Source organism: Rhinatrema bivittatum, chromosome 3 (genome assembly GCF_901001135.1).
Source record: "Rhinatrema bivittatum chromosome 3, aRhiBiv1.1, whole genome shotgun sequence".
Taxonomy (NCBI): Eukaryota; Metazoa; Chordata; class Amphibia; order Gymnophiona; family Rhinatrematidae; genus Rhinatrema; species Rhinatrema bivittatum.
Genome location: NC_042617.1, coordinates 123,479,365 through 123,501,014, shown reverse-complemented (window position 1 = coordinate 123,501,014; position 21,650 = coordinate 123,479,365). Strand labels below are relative to the sequence as shown.

The 21,650-nt window shown below is 41.7% G+C and overlaps 1 protein-coding gene across 1 annotated transcript in view; it reads right to left on the bottom strand.

Annotated features, from left to right (window-relative positions):
- FAM161A (FAM161 centrosomal protein A) overlaps positions 1–21,650 on the bottom strand; it is a 111,502-nt gene that overhangs the window by 48,156 nt on the left and 41,696 nt on the right. The window contains exon 3 of the mRNA XM_029593696.1: positions 4,561–5,742. Coding sequence (XP_029449556.1) covers positions 4,561–5,742 — 1,182 coding nt within the window. The remainder of the gene's footprint in view (positions 1–4,560; positions 5,743–21,650) is intronic.

The following is a 21,650-nucleotide window of genomic DNA, read 5'->3' as shown; positions in this document are numbered from 1 at the left end:
TCGCCATTGCTCCTTCTCCAATGCAAGCAAGAAGCTTCAAGCTGGCGATACTCTCCCTGATTCCCTTGTGCTGGCAACTCCTGCTGCTGGTATGAGGGAAAGAGAGAGTGTCATGAGCTCGTGGCTTCCTGTGCATCAGAATGGCGGCGTTGGCCAGAGTGTCCACTAAGCCACTCACCAGGTCTAGATTAGGGGCAGGCCAACCAGGCAATCTCCTGCAGCACCAGACAATATGGTGCTGGTTGCCTTGCTCCTGCTCCTCCATTGTGGAAGATCTGGCAGTGGAAGGTCATGGGGCCATTTGGTGGAGCTCAACCTGCGGCAGCTGAAGTTGGAAAGAGACTGTGGGGCCGCCCCAGTGGAGCCCAACCCACCAGCAGCTGAAGTGAAGAGAATCAAAGATCTGGAGAGGCCACGAGGTGTGTGTAAGACAGCATGTGAGTTTGTATGTGTGTGTGTAGGAGAGTATGTGATAGTGTGTGGAAGAGTATGAGAGTGTGTGTGTGTGTGTGAGAGCGTATGAGTGTGGGTGTGTGTGAGAGAGCATATCAGTGTGTGTGTGGTATGTTATGGGACAGCATATGTGAGAGCTTGTGTATGTGGGTGTGGGAGAGCATGTGAATGAGAGCTAGTGTGTGTGTATAGGAGAGCATGTTAGTAAGAGCTTGTGTGTGTGGGAGAGCATGTGAGAGCTTGTGTGTGTCAAGAGCATGCGAGTGAAAACTTATGTGTGGCACAGCATGTGAGTGAGAGTTTGTGTCTGTCAGAGCACTGAGTGAGAATGAAGCTTGTGTGAGCTTTATGTGCGTGTGTGGCAAAACATGTGAATGACAGCTTGTCTGTGTGGGCAAAGAGAATGTGAGAGCGTGTGTGAGTGGAGAACATGTGAGTGAGAGCTTGTGTGTCTGTGGAACAGTATATGAGAGCATGTGTATGTGTGGGAGAGCAAGTGAGTGAGATCTTCTGTGTGTTTGTGGCAGAGTATGAGTGACAGCTTGTGTGTATGTGTGCGTGGGGAAAGCATGTGAGAGCTTTGTGTGTGTTTATGGAACAGCATGCGAGAGCGTGTGTGTTTCTATGTATGGCAGAGCATGAGAGAGTAAGAGCTTGTGTGTATGTGAAAGAGCACATGAGAGCTTGTGTGTACTTATGGGACAGCATGTGAATGCATGCATGTGTGTGAGAAAGTTTGGGTGTGTGTGATTGCATGTGGGAGAGAGATGAGTGTATGTGTGATTGTATGTGAAAGAAAGGGGAGAAAAATTGTGTGTACCCTCCCCCAACCCAACTAATTTATGACAATCTCAGCGTGACTGCAAATCAAAAGTGCCTAGGTATGGAAAGTAGCTTTCTAAATTCTTTTAAGTTTTAATTATTACTGAATGTTATTTGATGTGTCTGCTTTTTTGAAATATTTATTCTTTTTACTGATATGGTTTTACTATTATGATTGACGTTTTATATAATCTTAATTTTGTTGTTTGATGTTTTATGACTCACAACAATCTTCCATTGTTGCATTACATACATAATTTGGCCTGTTGAAGTTTCCAGTCTATTTTTGTCTGTATTTCTATATATACTCTTTTATGGTCACTTTATTCTGTATTTGGTGAGGTTCTGCATTTGTGTCTGAGGTGAGGTATTCTGCTACCAAGCATATAGTTTTTGTGTAGGGATCTATAGCAGCCTGGCCTGTTTTCTTAATAGGGGGTGTATTAAGGAGAAGGGAGTAAAATATTTTTCTTCTCTCCTTTTTATAATTTTGTTTTTACATAATGAACATTTTAACTGAAAATTAATGTCAATTAAAATATTCAATAGTTGTGTGAAAGGAATCTGGCAGATAAGAACATTGATATTGGTCCTCCCGTGAAATGCGTCTACTCTGGGTATTATGATTTTATTTATGTATTAAATATGTTTTAATATGTTTTGCTTTATTTCTATATTACTTTTGTGAATGTTTTATTTTGTATATTACTTAGGCCATCAGTGTTAGGCGATAAATACATTTTCATAAATTAAATGAAATAAATGCCGACCAGCTTGTGGCACTCAAGGATCAGCATTACATATTCCCGATTTAAACCTTGGCACACTACTTCACAAAGATTGCCTACCCCTGCTCCACATCGTCAGATCACCCAAATCCTTAACCAGTTGCTCCATATCTTACCCAAACTGCAGCCTAAGAACATAAGAAATTGCCATGCTGGGTCAGACCAAGGGTCTATCAAGCCCAGCATCCTGTTTCCAACAGAGGCCAAACCAGGCCACAAGAACCTGGCAATTAGCCTCCCCTTGAAAGGAAGCTTTCCTAATCAAGACTTTGACCAAGAATCTGCAGCCCAGTTATTAAGCCAAAGAAGTTTCCAGGCCACAACGAACGAAACCACTGTTCTGGAGGAAGCATGGAGATCATCATAAAGAGCATCCGCCAAAAAGGGAGCAGGGAACTCCATCTTTGCTGCTTCCTGTAGCTGCTGTATCCAGCGCTACAGCGCTACAAAACTACCACAAATAGATATCTGCTTCAAAGGAACCTCTATCCTGCTGTCCTGGGAATCCTTGACAGAAGTACTACCTTCTACAGGGAAAATAGCATGCCTGGTGACTGCCTTAACCAGAGCATCTACCTGAAGTGGATGAAACACTGGAGAGCCTCAGGAGGAAGGGGATACAATTTAAGAAGATTCTTTACACTTTTAAGACCAGCCACTCGAGCCTCTCATTCTGCCAATATCATTTCCTCCACTTCCGAATACAGAGAGAAAGCTTTGGTAGACTTGTAGATCCTCTTAATAATGGAGTCCCAAGCTGGAAATTCCTCTGCCTTAGAATCTGCTATCCTGATTTTTTTATTTTAATTTTTATAATAAAAATGTTTGTTTGATATTTTGTAAGATATGCAGATCAGCTTTATTGATGTAACTATTTTTACTACCATATTTTACATAGTTTAAAATGGTTTACACGTAATATCAATGTTGAATTTTAGTTATTACTTGATATGAAGTGGTTATAGCTAACAATTGTTGTACTTCATCTCTATTTTATGAAAACCCACAGTAACTGAATGTAATCCATTTTGAAATACCAGAAAAATAGAATATAAATCAAATAATAAATAAAGTCAGAAGATATTATTCTGGTTCCAGCCTCAGTTCCAGTCCCAGCTTCACATTCAACTCAAGTTCCAGCCGCAATTACAGCTCCAGCACTGGCACTCCTCTTCTCCCTGTGACCACCCAACTCTGACCTGTGAGTGCCAAGATGGCTAGAGAACCTGATACAGTCATTGAGAAGGTGGGAGTCATAACTAATAATTCTTATCACTGCCCCTCCATCTTTTAGGAGTATTGTATTTGAAGATGCTAAATTAGTAACACATTTAAGCAATGTTCTAATTGTCCAACCATAAATTAATAAGGATGCATTAAATCTGTGAATTTTTGCTACTACTATTCTCATTTACAAGTTTACTATTTTTCTACATAATGCAATACCTGAACTGTTCTAATTTAGAACTGACCAAGTGGGCTACACTCTGGTGTGGGTCATTGGCTTTAGCCCGAGTTGTTACAAGTTTCTTCATCTTTTTTTCTCTCAGTTTCTGCTTTGCTGTCCATATTTTATGGTCCTCTTCCAGTTTCTGTTTTGCCTCAAGTGATTTCCTGAGTGGGAATATAAACTAAGGCTGAATCCATTTTAATCCACTGAGGAATCTGTCAAGGATAGCTCTGAAGAAGAAGGTATGGGAGAACCAAGGTGGACAAAACAACCAGGGATTGTTTTCTTTTCAATTCGATAAATAAGCTAAGCACAGGGTGGCAATGATGGAAAACAAATACAGCTGCACAAAAGGGAAATATAAAACAATAGGAGGAGGAATACGTTTTTCATTGCCAAACTACATATTATACAAATTCTTATATTTACTGTAAACAATTTTGTTTTCACAGATGGCCCTTTCCCCAGCCAAAACCTCATTAAAGCAAATATTAAAAGTTGTGTTTTAAACTAGTGTTAAGAGACCAAAGATGAATTTACTGTTTATAACTGGTATAGCAATCAGTCCTGTGAGCCTATTTTTTTCTTTTTTTTACAATAATTCAGCAAGAGGCTCATATATGCATACTATATATAGGAAAAAACCTCAAGACCTGATTCTAGTGCTTACTTCTGATGAATATCTCCCCAGGTATTATTTTATGGCAGTTATCTCCCTGTCAGATATCCATCTGCTACTTTAGCTTAGGGCCCATGACAAATATAAAGAATTTTGGTGGGCTTGGCAAAACTTTTAACAGAACTGCAAAATAACTCCATCATGAGTGACACTAAGTCAGTCCTATTCTCCAAATCTCCATTTGTCAGTTATTACAAGATTTTCCTTCTGTCTGTACAGTATTTTGAGAATTAAAATGTAGAAAGTCATGGATTTGAAGTTGGCACCTCTAGTTTGTATTACTTTTGAAAATGAATATTCATTCTGAATGCTGGAAATGATTTCTAAAAAAGAAATAACTTAAGTATCTAATATTACAAAACATGTACCTGACAGATTGCTGCCTTCTCGTTGTAGATTCCGTAGCTCTTGGTGGTTCAGATTCCAGAATGCCCCAGAGAGATGGACTAATACTTGAGCACCTTATTTGTGGCTTGCGTCTTGGTGTCTTGTATGGCCAACGTGTTTCCTTTAGCTCATCTTCATCTGCTTGGATGTCCTTAAGAATCTTCTCTTTGTTTGATGGGATATTTAATGTACAGAGAGAGAAGGGCTCACACACTGTGTTCTGTTTTGCATCTTTCCTTTTAAAGAGCTGTTTCTGGAATTTTCTGTGCAAGACTTCAAAATCTGGAACTCGCAAGTTGATCTGTGGTTTTTGGTTAAGCTCGTCCTTTGGCTCAAAGCATTTTGATTTCCTTTTTCCTGAGTGAGAACGGGAAGCAAGCATGCTGGGGGGAACTGAACTTTGCAAGAGCTCTTGAGCTCTCATTTGAATCCGGATTGCCCTGTAGAGATCTTCTTCTTTTAATCTGTCACTGACAGCTGGGCTGTAAACAGATTTAGGAATAGGCTTTGCTTTAAATATGTTGGGTTTTATTTTAGGGGCCAGTAGGTCTTCTAACTGCAGTTTCTTCATTTCTTTTTTCTGCTCTTCTCTCTCAATAAACTGAAATGGTTTCTGTGAAGCCAACAAAATCTCTTTGCTTCTCTCTTTCACAAACTTTCTGCGCTCTTCATTTCTTTCCATTATTTCATGATAGAGTGGGAGGAAGATGGATGCAGGAACAGGATTTGCTCTGAATTTTTTCTGACACTCTGCTTCTTCTTCCAATTGTTTCCTTCGTAAGCTATTTTCCATTTCTATTTCTAATTTGGATTTGACTTTTTGTTGCTTTTTCTTAGCTTCTCTAATGGTCATTTGGAAAGGTGCAGGAATAGTGATCTTTGCCGACCAATTCTTTGCTTTCTTTTTATTCTTACATTTAGATGAACTTGGAAAGTCATGCCATCTCTTCTGGGCATAATCCTCAACAGAGAATCCATTCCACATTTTTAGAATCTGCAGTTGTGCTGATGTTAAAACTTGATTATCACTACCATTTTCTTCATCTGCTGATTCTTCACTATGGCCATCTGATATGCTTGAGGAGGCACAGCTGTTAACATCTGACTCTGAGGAGGATTTACGTAAAACAGTTTGTTCCAATGAGCTCTTTTCACAAGTTGATCTAAACAAAAGATCACATTTGTTACTATTCATATTTCAAACACAGACAACATGGAGGCACTTTTATAAATACCCTCCTAAATTATGCAGCAAATAAACATGTAAATTATACTGATTTTAAAAATGAACTTTGAAAATTATTCCACCATATTTACCTGCATAAAATTATACCTGTGGGGAACATTTTCAGGGAAAATTTATACACATAATTTTGAAAAATCAAAAAGTATGTATGTCCAAACTCCACCATGGGAACATTTCTGCTCAGTTCAGGTAAATTTATGTGCGAGCAGATGTATACAAGTAAGTTTACCTGCATACTGGGCTGGCAACTTTGTAAAATACCGTTTTACTCACAGAAATGTCTTTGAAAATTCCCCTCCCAGTGTATAAGTAATGATTAATATAGCAAGTATGCTTACTGTAAATAAGTGTTTTCCAGAACAAATTAGCCATTATAGGTAGGTGATGTCACCCGGCAGCACCGAATGGACCTACCTTTCTTAGCTAGTAGAGCATTTGCTCTATTGAGCATGTGTGGGAATTCTTGCTTGGGCATTGCCTCGGCAGCCACCCTCAGTCAATTTTAGAGCTAATTCTAGCTAGGTAGTCAACTCTCCAGGGAGACAGGTAGGTATTTAGTATGGCTAATTCAACCTGCTATACATGGAAAATACCATTTACAATAAGAAAACTTGTTTTTTCTGTCAATAAAATGGGTTGAATTAGCCATTGCATATGAGGAGTCCCAAAGTGAGGGATGCTGCAAAGCACATAGAGGTCGATTTAAAAGTGTTACTTGTGCAAAAATGCCCAAACGTGTGCAAGCAATGCGGATTTTAAAAAGCCACGAAGTACGTGTGTGTATACCCCTGTGCACGCAAGGATAAGGGGGCGGAAAAGGGCAGGGCATCGGCGGTCTACAGTGGGGTGGGGCCAACATTTACGCGTGTAACTCCGAATTTTAATACCAAAAAACGCAGCGTGCATACACAAGATATCTGCGTAACTTTACTGTTGCTCCTGATGAGGAGCAAGTCTGAGGAATTCAAGTTGTGCGGCTTAGAGGTGAGGGGTCCAGGTCAACTAGGCAGCATGAAGGATGAAGAATCAGAGGGGTCTGAAGCACCTAACTATTAAATGGACAAACTTGTGAACTATTTGGAAAACTGGAAATGTGCCTCGCACAAGCATGTTTTAAAATTAGCTGACATATGCGCATAAAAGCAGACAAGGTCCTATGGAAGACACGTGTGTGCTAGCTGTGCTTGAGTAAACTCTTAAAATTAGGAGCATACTTGCGTGAGGTTGATACATTTTAAAACACACGCGCGCAAGTGCACACACGATTGTCCAGACTGTAATGGGATGCAAAGGTACATACTGACAACCATGCTGCAGCTTTGCAGATGTCTTCAAGTGGTGTGGCTCATAGATAAGCCACTGATGCTGCCATGGCTCTAACATGATGAGCTTTGGTAACATCTGCAATTTATAGGCTTGACAGTCTATAGCAGTATAAAATGCAGTCTGCTAGCCAGTTGGACAATGTATGTTTGGCTTCTATTATGACCAGTCTGTTGGGATCATAAGAGGCGACTAGTTGAGAAGCTCAATGATGTGGCCAAGTTCTTCTCTTGTAGTAAGCCAAGGCCCTTTTACATTCTAAGGTATGAAGAGCTTTCCCACCTTCATGTACATGTAGCCTCGGGAAGAACATAACACGATGGCTTATTATGAAAAGCTGATACTATCTTTGGTAGAATCTTTGGGTAAATGCGGGGCAAAACTCTGTTGTGGAAGAATTGCATATAAGGCGGATAATGAACTAAAGCCTGAAACTTGCTGAGTCTTCTGGCTGATGTTACTGCTACCAGGTTTATTACTTTCCATGTGACCTTGAGAGATGCCAACTCTAACGGTTCATATGGCAGCTTCATCAGTTGTGCCAGAATCACATTTAGATCCCAAAGAATATGTGGTTTTACAACTGGAGATTTAGCATACCATAAGCCTTTCATGAATTTGGATGTTAATGGATAAGCTGAGATAGGCTTACCCTCATTTTCAGCATGGTAAGCCGCTATGGCACTGAAATGTACTCTCATTGATGAGGTGCTGAGGCCTGAGGCAGAAAGAGTGAACAAATAGTTCAGTAATCTTTGGATTCACAGGTGAGCAGATCCAGGGTATTGTATTAACAGCATGTGGAGAACCTTATCCATTTAAAACTGTAAACTCTTCTTTTTTTCCAATTTATATTTTATTGGGTTTACAAAAGAGGAGATATCAGCTGTAAAACATAAACAGTAACAGTAGTAATACATAAACATGAACAGTAAGTCTATACAGACTCTACAGCATAAAATAGCTACCATGAGAGCAATGTGAATCAAAGAGAAAGAAAATAACTTGTTTCTCCTCTATTTCCTTCCCTTCTCCCCCAATACTGTCCATGAGATTATCCAGAATCTGAGCAAAATCAAAATATACTGACAGAGTTGCGGTAAAATGCACATCCACTATAAGAGGACCTGTTGAATGTCAATAGCATCTAATAAGTTGTTGGAGAGGAACCAATCCAATGGTTGCAAAAGTTTTACTTTGTTGTGGAAAGAGGCTGCATTCCAGATTGGCCTGCTTCCCATTGCAAGTATGGTGTCCATGTCTCTCGAAACTTTGAGGGAGAGTCACGTACTTCCGCAGTTATGGCAGCCATTTTACAGAGATAATGTACCTTCTGTTGTACCATCGCTAAAGAAGGTGTGGTAACTTGCTTCCAAAAGCTGGCAATAACAATCCTTGTAGCAATAAAGACTTGTTGACAAAAAGCTTTGTGTGGTTTCTCCAGAGGAATGTGGGGGTGGTGAAGCAGCATAAAGCCCGGGTCCATCAAGCTGCGTAATCCTAAGGTTTGTTCTGTCCACTGCGCCACCTGCTTCCAAAGCGGTTGAATTTTAGCACAAAGCCACCACGTATGTAGAAATGTTCCTGATTGTCCGCATGCTCTCCAGCAGGTAACACTCACATGAGCGTATCTGAGATGTAGCGTGTGTGGTGTGAGATACCACCTGGTTATAAGCTTGTAACAGTTCTCCTGCAGGGTAGCCGACACAGAACAGCTATGGGCAGCAGTATAAATTAGTGTCCAATCATCGGGACTGATAACCATGCCCAAATCTCGTTCCCATTCCAATACATGATTAAAGGGTTGATTTTCACTGCCTAGTAACAAGTCATACAGTTTAGAAATTATCCCTTTCTTTCTATCAGCATCCTCACAGAGATGTTCTGTAAGTGTTTTACCCAACGCTAGGGAAGCAGAGATGGAGGGAGTCCTCAAAAAGTGGATTTCCCACCACACCACCCCTTGCTCTAGACCCAGCCTTCAAGCTCATCTCCTCGCAACCAGTTGTAAGAGACCTTGGAGTACTCCTGGACCAACAACTAAATCTCAAGAGATACGTCAGCTCTATTCTCAAAGAAGGATTCTTTAAACTTAATGTACTAAAAAAACTCAAGCCCTTACTACACTCCCATGACTTCCGGACAGTAATCCAAATCACACTAACATCTAAACTGGATTATTGCAACTCTCTACTCTTGGGTCTCCCGTACTCCACAATAAGACCTCTCCAAATGCTCCAAAACGCTATGGCAAGAGTCATATCAAATGCCCGTAAAACAGACCATATAACCCCCATTCTCAAAGACCTCCACTGGCTACCCATCCCCTCTCGCATTCTTTACAAAACACTCACTATCATCCACAAAGCCATTTACTCCCACCACTCCAACTGGCTTGACCTTTCTTTCACCTCTGCACACCTTAATCGTCCCACTAGAACAAACAACAAAGGAACCCTTCACGTGCCCTCTCTAAAAACAGCTCACCTTTCCATTATAAGGGAACGTGCCCTCACTATCGCAGGCCCCTCATGTTGGAATACCCTGCCCTGAGCACTCCGTCTCGAATCATGTTCTCTCAAATTTAGGAAGAAACTAAAAACATGGTTATTTAAACAGGCATTTCCTGACTAGCAAACCTCCCTGCTATAACCATCAATCATCTTCTTCTACCATCGTACACTGTGATCTTTATGTTCTATTAATGTATATAATAATTAGCATTCATGATATTATCCAACATGATATGTTCCAATAGGTACCTATGTTAAGAACTCTACACCAGTTGTACTATCTTTCTATGCTGCTTTCCCGCGTTTCTCTTCGCCCACCTGTTTTATTCCCTTGTTAATTGTATTTTCTATTCATTTTGTTATATTATTTATTATTATTATTATTTAAGGCTTTTATATACCGACTTTCTTGATACAGATCAAACCAACTCGGTTTACATCGAACTAAGCAGAACTATAACCAACAATTCAACAGGAGACATTTAGAAGGAGCATAAAAGTTACATTATAACAAGGTTGCCTTAACTGGGAGAAGGAAAAAAAAGAGGGGGAGAACGAAAGATAAATTATTAAATACAATAAATTACTATATACAATGGAGTATGGGATGGAGGCAGAGGCCAAACCTCATGATAAGATGTGAGCAAGAATAGCATTTGATTATTTACATAAGTGATATGAGGATTCTGAATCAGACTTTAGAGCTGGTATCTGGGAAGGCTCGGCAGAATAGCCATGTCTTTAGTTTTTTTTTGAAAGTTAGTAGACAGGTTTCCTGCCTGAGGTCCGGAGGCATGGCATTCCAGATGGAAGGTCCTGAGATAGAGAATGTCCTGTCTCGGATGTTTGAGTGGTGAACTGTTTTTATTGGGGGAACATGTAAGGATCCCTTGTAGGCATCTCTTAAGGGTCTGGTCGTCGAATGCAATTTGAGAGGGTGTGAAAGATCTAATGGAGTTTGATGGTGAATATTTTTATGTATAATTGTCAGTGATTTATGAAGGATCCTGAAGTTTACTGGGAGCCAGTGAAGATCTTTTAGGATGGGGGAGATATGCGCTCGGCGATTAGTATTTGTTAGAATTCTCGCTGCTGCATTTTGGAGCAACTGGAGAGATTTTATAGTAGAAGTCGGTAGACCTTGCAAGATGGAGTTGCAGTAGTCTATTTTGGAGAAAAGAATGGCTTGAAGGACCGATCTGAAATCGTAATGGAATAGAAGCGGTTTGAGTTTTTTGAGTACTTGTAGCTTGTAGAAGCACTCCCTTGTTGTATGTCTTATAAACTGCTTTAGGTTCAAGTGACTGTCTATTATAACTCCAAGATCTCGGGCATGGGATATTTGTATGTTAGAATGCAGTTGGTTATGAAAGGGACTGCCTTCAGGGGTGATTAGCAGTAGTTCAGTCTTGGAAGTGTTGAGTACCAGGTTGATGCTTGAAAGATGGAGGTTGATCGTTTGTAGATGAGAGTTCCATAATTTGAGTGTAAAGTCCAGTGATCTGGAAATGGGGATTAAAATTTGTACATCGTCTGCATATATATAGAACTTAAGATTTAAATTTGAGAGGATATGGCAGAGCGGGAGTAAATAGATGTTAAATAGGGTGGGTGATAAGGAGGAGCCCTGAGGAACTCCGAATGGGGCTTTAGTCTGAGAGGATTCCTTGTTATTAATTTTAACCTTATACCCTCTGTTGCTAAGGAAGGAGTCGAACCATTTGAGAGCTGATCCTGCAATCCCTATATCTGATAGCCGGTTTAATAGAGTATTGTGATTTACAGTATCGAAAGCTGTGGAGATGTCAAGAAGGGCTAGAAGGAATGATTGACCTTTGTCGAAACCAATGTAGATTTGATCAAGGAGTGAGATGAGGAGGGTTTCAGTGTTGTGATGGGTGTAGGATATTATGGTCCTCCAGGTAGTCTGAAAGCTGCTTATTTACAATTTTGTAAACCGATGTGATGTTCACACTAACGATGTGTAATTGTAAACTGATGTGATGTTCACACTAACACCGGTATAAAAAAAAGGTTTTAAATAAATAAATAAATAACCGGCTAAAAAGTCCTGATGGGGTAACTGATACAAAAGCTGTAGATCCGGCCAGGACATAAGAGAGCCTCCTTTAAGTAAGTGTTCCACCCGGCAGATACCTTTCTGATGCCAATTGCGGAAAGATCTATTACTCTGACCCGCTGGAAAATGAGTATTATGATACAGGGCTGTGGAATGATAATAAGTTCTAGCGCCCACTAGCTGTACTTTCCATTTGGCCCAAATTTTTTAAGTGGTTTCTAAGGCCAGTGTCTGTTTCCCCAATGAAGGCCAGGTATCCCGCGGTTGCCATAAGATCACTGTCAGAGGAACCCCTCCCAATAGATATTCCTCAAATTGCACCCATTGCTTTACATACAGAGTCCGGTGGATATCGGTAACAGCAGTTAATTGAGCAGCTGCATAGTAACGCTCCAAATTAGGCACCCCCAATCCTCCCCTATTCTTAGGCTGATAAAGGACCCTTCTGGCGACCCGAGGTGGCCATCTCCGCCAGATAAAGTCAAAGAGTATTTTTTGCCAGGACCGCAATATGGCATTGCTAATATATATGGGCAATGTATTAAATAAATATAAAAAATGGGGTAAAACATTCATTTTCACTATAGCTACTCGGCCAAGCCAGGAGAAGTTCTCCCGACCCCATTTTTGCAGGTCGCGTTTCACCGCTGCTACAAGAGGAGTATAATTAAGGTGGAATAACTGCCGAACATCTGGTCTGATATGTACACCAAGGTATTTGAGGGATTTGCGTGCTATTTTAAATGGATAGTGCCGTTGAACAGCCTGAATTATTGACGGATCTGCGGATACGTTCAACAACTCAGTTTTATCAAGGTTAATTTTAAAACCTGAGACGCTACTAAAAGCTCTAATTTCTTCCGTGACCCCTTGTAGAGAACGAAGGGGGTTTGTGAGGGTCAGTAGAATATCGTCTGCAAATAAGGACAGTTTAAGGTTTGAAGAGCCAATGTTGATACCCTCTATTTGATCTGATGTACGAATTCTAGCAGTAAAAGGTTCGAGAAAAAGAGCAAATAGGAGGGGGGATAAAGGACATCCCTGTCCCATCCCTCTTTGCACCAGGAAAGAGTCCCCATAACCTCCATTAACTTTAATTCTGGCTACCGGATTATGGTAGAGACACCTTATCCAACCCATAAATCTAGACCCAAATTGCATCTTTGCTAGAGTGGCGAATAAAAAATCCCAATGAACAAGGTAAAAGGCCTTTTCGGCGTCCACAGCTAGCAGAACCAAGGGAACTTCCTCACTTTTAGCCCACAAAAGAATGTCAGTTACTTTTCTCACATTGTCTGCTGCCATTCGCTGCGGAATGAAGCCAACCTGATCTTTATGGACCAATTGCAGGAGGATGGTATTTAATCTATTTGCTAAAACTTTAGCAAAAAGCTTGAGATCAATGTTTAATAGCGAAATAGGATGGTATGATCCACACTGCGTTGGATCCCTGCCTGGTTTCGCCAGAACAGTTATTCCCACAACATTAGAGTGAATAGGTAAATGAGCGTCCTCCTTTAAGCTATTAAAAAACTCCACCAGTGGCTCTACCAGCTGTGCTTGTCATTGTTTATAATACCCCCCCCCCCCCCCATAAACCCGTCAAGCCTAGGGGATTTACCCGCTTTTAGGTCTTTTATTGCGGTCTGGACTTCTACCGCAGATATTGGTGCGTCTAAGAATTGTTGTTGGAGGCTAGTTAAAGCGGGCAATGATATTGGCATAAGATAACGCTCTATAGCCTCCTGAGTAATCGTTGTATCCTTACTATAAAGCGTGGAGTAAAATTGTGTGAAACAATGCCTAATATCCTGATTAGAAATTTGTATTGTTCCCTGCTTATCCTTAATTTTAGCAATATTGTTCATCATCATTCGTTGCTTCAATTTTCTGGCTAAGGTCCGGCCCGCTTTATTATTACCCTCAAAGTATTGTTTAGTTCTATCTAAGGCATATGCAATTTGCTTCGCATCTAATACATTTAGTTCTGATCGGGATGCCAATGCTTGTAATGTAGAGCCCAGCATAGACCTAGAATGTTGATGCGTTAGAGAGTTAATGATTTGGAGCAATTCATTGCGCCTTTTGTCCCTTTGCTTTCACAGTGCCGCTGAGAGTGCAATGGACGGCCCCGTATCACCAACTTAGAACACTCCCATATTGAACTGGCTGCTGATATGGACCCGGTATTCAGTGTAAAGTATTCTTGTAAAGCGCGACTTGGACAAGGCGAAGGTTATCTATATTTTTTAGGAGATCTTCCCTAAGGCGCCAATAGTGGGTACCTGAATCCTGGTCAGAGATATTTATCGTAGCCCAGACCAGCACGTGGTCAGACCATGTAATAGTACCGATACCAACGTCTTGAACTAAATTTTGTAAACTTTTATCGAGGAGAAGAAAATCAATCCTCGAGTAGGTGTCATGGGGATTAGAGTAAAAAGTGTATGTCCTATCAGTGGGATGACGCGGCCTCCAGATATCCACCACACTCCACCTGTTCATGAGATAAGATAACTTGGAAGTAGCTTTCCATCCCCCTGCTTTGCGATAGTTGGAGGTGTCCAGCCTGGGGTTCCTCATGATATTATGATCCCGTCCCCATATAATATCCCCTTCTGCAAAATTAGTTAATTTTTCATTTACTGATTGTAGAAAAAGGTTCTGACCCGAGTTTGGGGTGTATAGATTTACTATGGTAACAGTTTTTTTGTCAATTTGAATTTTTATGAACTGGTAGCGACGCCGGTCTGGGCTGCAAAATGAGATTTGAGTGCAAATGTCACCCGTTGTGCCATGAAAATACCAACCCCAGCATAATTAGAATGTTTTGTGCTGGCCGCCAAGAATGCGGTTGGGAAACTTCTGAACTGTAAAAGATGCTCGTGGCGTTTACGCACAGGAGTTTCTTGTATGAGTGCAATATCTACGTGTTGACTCATTAAGTCTGTTGAGTGACTGCCTTTTTGCATGAGAGTTAAGACCCTTCACATTAAGGGACCAAATTTTTAAAGCCATATCTCTTCCCAATAAGTCCAATGTAAATTCCTCTCCCTATTCCCGGAGAAACAACAGATCCCACAGTGAAAACTCACAGGTCTCGTCTGAGCCCTGGTAATGTGCTCATGGACAGTACTACCCCCCTCCCCCCATCTCAAGTGTATCCCCCTCACGGATACCTCCCATCTTAGGGGTCTTAGTCTCCAACGGGAGAGCTACTCTACCCACGGCATTTCAATATGCATACCATGAAAAGTTCTCAGTCCTGAATCCAAAAGCTGAGTCCCATAAAGTTGGCATCACCGGTTTTGCAGCTAGCAGCGCAAATTAATGATAATCAGTACTAGAACTGCTGAATGTCCCATCTTCAGCAATCAGGTGGAAGTTGAGTAGCTCAGGATGTTCCCTTCTGGCGTTCCAGACGATGATTATTACCAGCTCGCTGCCAACGTGGTGTATCCAGAGCCCTGCTTGTTTTCATCAGAAACATAGAAACATAGAAATGACGGCAGAAGAAGACCAAACGGCCCATCCAGTCTGCCCAGCAAGGCAGACTGGATGTGGGCTTGTGGTGGTTTCTGGTAGTGGCAAGTTTGCTTTGCAGAAAGCATCTCTGGCATCCGCCATATCTTTAACACGATGTGTGATTCCATTAGCCGTGAACGTCATGCTGAATGGAAAGTTCCACCTGTATCGTATGTTATTTTCAATTAATACTGTCGTTGCAGGCCGCAACTCATAACGCTTTCGCAGCGTGATTGCTGCAAGATCGTTGTAAATAAAGATCTTATTGTCGTCCCATAACCACTCTCTCTTTTTCCTGGATGCATTATAGATAAGAGATTTTTCTTGAAAGGTTTGTAGACATGTCAGGATGTCTCGAGGCCTCTCCGATGTGCGCGGCCCCTGCACCCTGTGCGCTCTTTCAACGTGGAATGCTGCTGGGCTTGATCCGGTATCTGTGTCCACCCTCTCGGGATCCGCCAGTAGAAAATTGAATATTTTGGTGACCACTGCCGTGCAGTCTTCATACGCCGGTATTTCTGGGATCCCCCTTATGCGGATGTTATTACGCCGGGATCTATTTTCAAGATCCTCCACTTTTTCAAATAATGATTTCATGTCTGCCTGATTTTGTGTCGTGTCGTCAGCCATTTTGTTAAGCACAACGTCATGGTGTTCAACTCTGATATCTAAATCATCCACGCGATGACCCACCGCAGCTAACTCCTCTCGTACCTCTGTGATGGATTGCAGGAGCTCCTGTTTATGCTGTTTGAGGTCCTTTCTTAAATCAATGAATCATTCCCGTAGTTCCGCGCGGGTAGTCAGGTCGGAGAGTGATGCGAGTGCCGCGTGATCATAATCCGGGTCTGGGGCCTCAATCACGGCCTGCTCCGTCGTCGGTGCCTCGGGGCTCTCGTGGAGTTTAGTATAAGAGAACTGTGCTAAATCCGTATTTTTCCTTTTGGAGGCCATCGCGGTGCTTTAGTAAGTAAATTGCCTGCTTTTTGCAGCGATTCTGCGAGCTGTGAAAGTAGGATTCGAGCTAAATATAAGCGATGCCGTGGGGAGCTCTTGCTTCAGGCAGCCATTCCCACTGGTAACGTCAGTGCACCCCCCCCCCCCCCCAACTGTAAACTCTTCTATGAAGGGCATGTCATCACTACTGGGGATGGTTGCGTGACTCCAGAGCTACAGCCAGACAGATAAAAATTGCTAATTTAAATAGACTCAAACCAATAGAGAATAAACATTGATATCAAAAAGGCTGCCAGTATGGGAGCCTGAAGAAAGATGGGTGATTCAAAGACTTTCTTAAACACCAGAAGTATGGGCCTAAAATACACAAGCAGGTCGCAGGTTAATTGGGAGTGAGCCTCTTCTGAATCTGAGGTGAATAGTGCTGAGAAAGATAAGAGTGGCACAAATAATAAAGAACCCACCAAGGCAGAACTTAACATAAGAACATAAGAAAAACTTGGTTCAGAGCACCTAAGAGAGACCTAATGACTGTGAAGGGTGAAATATTGGAAATGACTGCAGATTTGAAGGGCAAGATCATTGAGACAGATGGTCTCCTTGATGAAATAGCACAGCTGATAAAAAACCATGAGGGGTGGCTGAAAGAGGTGAAAGCTATGACCTCTGGTTTGGAAAGGTCACCGGCCAAAATCCTTGATAAAATCAAGGACCTGGAAAGCAGGTCCAGGTGCAACAACCTGCGATTAAGAGGATTACCTGAGACAAGCGAATTTTATTTATTTTTATTTATTTGAGTTTTTCTATACCGGCATTCACGGAGATTCGTATCATGTCGGTTTACATAAAACAGGGGTGATCAATACATTATAAACGTGTATAAATATAACATGAGTATACATTTTATATATTTACAAATTATAAAAAGTTATAACAGTGCGCAGAAAAAATCAGTTACAATAAAACAAGGATGGTTCTAACTGGGAAAAGAAGAAGAATAAGACGATAGAAATTTAACAAGAATAAGAACGTGTAGTGTTTGGTATGTCCGTATCAGTTTAGTGGGAGATAGACCGTCTTTCTGTATTTGGTGAGATCATCAGTCAGAGTCCGGAAAGGCTTTCTTGAACAGCCATGTCTTAAGTCTCTTTCTGAAGGTTGGAAGTCATGGTTCCTGTCGTAATTCTAAGGGGATTGAGTTCCATAGTGGGGGGCCTGCTGTAGAGAAGGCCCTGTCTCTCAGGGTTATGTGTTGGGTGGTATTGGCGTGTGGTACCTGTAGAAGTTCTCTGTACACTTCTCTAGTGGGTCTGTTGGAGGAGTGTTTTTTAAGTGCTATTTGTAGATGGAGTGGAGCTAGTCCATGGATATTTTTGAAGATTGTGGTTAGGGATTTATGGATTATCCTGAAGTGGATTGGCAGCCAGTGAAGGTCTTTAAGGACCGGCGTGATGTGATCTCTTCTTTTCTTGTTAGTTAGGATTCTTGCTGCCGTGTTTTGAATCATTTGGAGAGGTTTGGTATGGGATGATGGGAGGCCTAGTAGTATAGCGTTGCAATAATCTATTTTCGCAAAGATTATTGCTTGGAGCACTGTTCTATAATCATGGAAATGAAATAGGGGTTTTATTCTTTTTAATGTGTGTAGTTTGTGGAAGCAGTCTTTAGTTATTTGCTTAATAAATGCTTTTAGGTTTAGTCTGTTGTCTATGGATACTCCTAGATCTCTTACTTTTGATATTTGTAAGTTGGCTGGCGGGTTCGTAGTGATTTTGCAGTTATCCGGTGAGATTAGCAGGAATTCACTTTTTGATTGGTTTAGAATTAGGTTTAAGCTGGATAGGAGGTCATTAATTTCTTTGAAACAGTTTTCCCACAGTTTTAGAGTTTTATTAATGGATTCTTGGAGGGGGATCACAATCTGGACGTCGTCGGCATAAATAAAGTGTTTTAGATTCAATTTGTTTAGAAGTTGGCAAAGTGGGAGAAGGTATAGATTGAAGAGTGTAGGTGAGAGAGAGGAGCCCTGAGGAACTCCTTGTGATGATGGGTATCTATGGGATTCTTTGTTCAGGATTTTGACTTTGAAACCTCTGTTTTCTAGAAAAGTCTTAAACCAAGTCAGCGCTGATCCTGCAATACCGATGTTAGCCAGTTGGTTTAGTAATATGGCGTGGTTTACAGTGTCAAAAGCTGCAGATAGATCTAATAAAATCAAAGGAAGGCCTGTCCTTTGTCAAGGCCCAAAGTCAGGTAGTCCGTCAGTGATATGAGTAGTGATTCGGTATTTGAGGCTTTTCTGAAACCGAATTGAGTAGGGAATAGAATTTTGTGTTCTTCTATATAATCCGATAGTTGCGTATTTGCTAGTTTCTCCATCACCTTGGCAATGAAAGGAAGATTGGAAATTGGACGGTAACTATTAGGATCTTTGGGGTCCAAGTTTGGTTTCTTGAGAAGCGGTTTGATTGAAGCTAGTTTAAGGTCATCGGGGTAGTGACCCTGGGAGAATGAGCAATTTATGATGTCTGTAAGAGTTTTGTTTATGGTGTCCGGGATTAGAAGTAGTAGTTTAGATGGGATTTGGTCGAAGGGATGGGAAGAGGGTTTCATTTTCTTCAGAAGTGTTTGGATCTCTGCGGATGTGGTGAGTTCAAAAGATTGGAGGGTTATTTCCTTGTTGTGGAGTACGTATGTGCTGGCTGTTGTGCTTGTACTGGGCTTAAGTTGTGTTAGAAGGTTCGTGATTTTATTACTAAAAAAGAGTGCTAGCTCATCCGCTCTTGATTGAGCTAGGTTAGATGGTATGTCCGGTGTATTTGCCTGAGTTAAATTGGAGACGAGAGTGAAAAGCGCTTTGGGGTCGTAGATGATGTCATGAATCTTGTGTGCGTAATAGTCTCTTTTTGTTTTTAAGGTGGAACTCTTGTATGAGTGGAGGGCGAGTTTGTAGATAGAGAGTGTAGCAGCGGAAGGGGCTTTACGCCATTTACTTTCTTTCTGACGTAAATTAAGTTTAAGGGTTTTTAGTTCGTTTGTAAACCAAGGCTGTCTTTTTGTCGCACCTTGTTTGACTTTTTTTGTTATCAGTGGACATAGTTTGTTTGCCACTGTTTCCGTTATGGTTGACCAGGAATTTATCGCTGAATTAGGTGTCGTATAGTCTATGCGTAAGAGATCTGTGATTAGATGATTGCTGAGTTCGTCAGATGAGCATACTTTTCTGTAGATAAATGAGTGTTGAGGTGGTTGTTTGTTGCTCGTTTGGGTCATCGACAAGGTTGTGGAGATTAGTGAATGGTCCGACCAGGGAACTGGTTTACATGTGTGGTGTGCTGAATTTGTTATACCTGAGTTCAGAAAGATAAGGTCCAGTGTGTGACCTGCCTTGTGTGTAGGTTCATTGATTATTTGTCTGAATCCCATTGCGGACATAGCGGTAAGGAAAGTTTCGCAGCTGGTTGAGAGTGTGGGGTTGTCTACGTGTAAGTTAAAGTCTCCTAGGATTATCGTTGGGGAGTCTGGTTTGAGATAAGATGCTATAATTTCTAGGATAGGCGAAGCGTCTGCTTCTAGGAGGCCTGGAGGGGCGTATACTAGAAGGATTTGGAGAGTGTCTGATGTGAACAGGCCTGTTTCTAGTTTTGAGTCCGATTTAATTGGGTGGTGTGTGAGTCTAAAATCTTTTTTAGCTGCTAGGAGAATGCCCCCACCCCTTTTCTTCTGTTGGGGAATGGAGAAAAAGTCGTATGTTTCAGTTAGTAGCTGGTTAATCAAAGCTATATCTGTAGATTTAAGCCATGTTTCTGTTATAGCACAGAGGTCTGGATTTGAATCTAGGAGAAGGTCATTTAAGATCAGTGATTTCTTGGAAAGTGATTGTGCATTAAATAGCATCAGTGAGAAAAGAGCACATCCTAGAAGTTGGGTGATTGGGGTAATCATGATAGGTATAAGGGATTTGTAGGAGCGTTGATTGTAGAGTATTGTTGATGATTTATCTGTGAGTAGCGTTCGATGATGGAGAATCGGTATTGGGAGACCGTGGCAGATTGTTTGCATTATTCGAAGTGTTGGTGGTGTTTGTAAGTAGACGTTGGGTTGTCTGAGTTGTGGCGTCTGGAAGTTGTTGTCTGAGTTGTTGTCTGAGTTGTGGCGTCTGGAAGTTGTTGTCTGAGTTGTGGCGTCTGGAAGTTGTGGCGTCTGGAAGTTGTTGTCTGAGTTGTGGCGTCTGGAAGTTGTGAATATGAGAATGCAACACCTGTGATGCAAAAAATGAGTAAAGCCCTGCTAGAAGATGATGATTCTGAGAATATGGAGCCAGCCCTCTATCTTTTTATTTTCAAGACTTGTGTATTAAAAGGAAAGGGGGCTGACCAGAGGAATCCCCTGGCCAGCCCTCTTTCCTTTTATGGACAAGAAAAATGTAGGGGATCCTGGGGCATCAGATTGCCTTTTTAAATTCTCTGACAGCTGAAGGGAGGAAGGGACACTATACCAATCAGAGGGAAATGTTTTTGGGTAGATAGGAGGGAGAGAAGGAGCAAGTGGCTGTTTGTGGGATTTTTATTTTACCTCACGGAGGAAAGGGTTTGAAAGGAAGATTTGTTTTTTAATTTGATCATCATGAAAGAGCTTGAAGGGGGATGAGGGCTTCAGACAGGCTTTTTTTTTAATTTGGCCATGGGGAGGGGGGAAGCAAGGTAGCTGGGCCTGTAGCAAGATTTGTATTTAATTTGGCCATCAGAAGGGATGGGGGTGGGGATGCATGCAGGAATTAAAAAAAAAAAATTTACCATCAGGAGAACCTTCAGTCTTGTAACATAGCAAAAATAAGAACGAAAAACAACAAACCAAAGGTGAATCCAACATCATGGGGAGGCGGGCAGGATTCCTGAGGGCTAACATCCTGCTGTCCTAAGAGAACACCTGTTACAGGTAAGCAACTGCGCTTTCTCTTATGACAAGCAGGATGGTAGTCCTCACATGTGGGTGAGTACAGAGCACCAGTCTTCCCCATTCAACCAGAAAGAGACCAACAAGGTCTCTTGTTGGTCCCCATTCAACCAGAAAGAGACCGAACAAGGTGCCAAAGGGCACAACACAACTGCAGCGCTGTGGGGTAAACAGGGGGCGGTCTGATCCTATAAGGAGCACGAGCAGAGAGAGTTGGGTTCAGGTCTGGTACAGGTTGCGCAGGACAGCCTGACCAAAGGCACTGTCCTGATGGATATCACTGTCAAGGCAATAGTGAGCTGCAAACATGTGGAGAGAGCTCCAGGTTGCAGCCCGGCAGATTTCTGTGACAGGGACTGCCCGCAAATGGACCACCGATGCTCCCATGGCCTGCACAGAGTGAGCCTTCACTCTGCCGGCTAGCTGAAGGCCTGTCTGTGCGTAGCAGAAGGCAATGCAATCCTCCAGCCA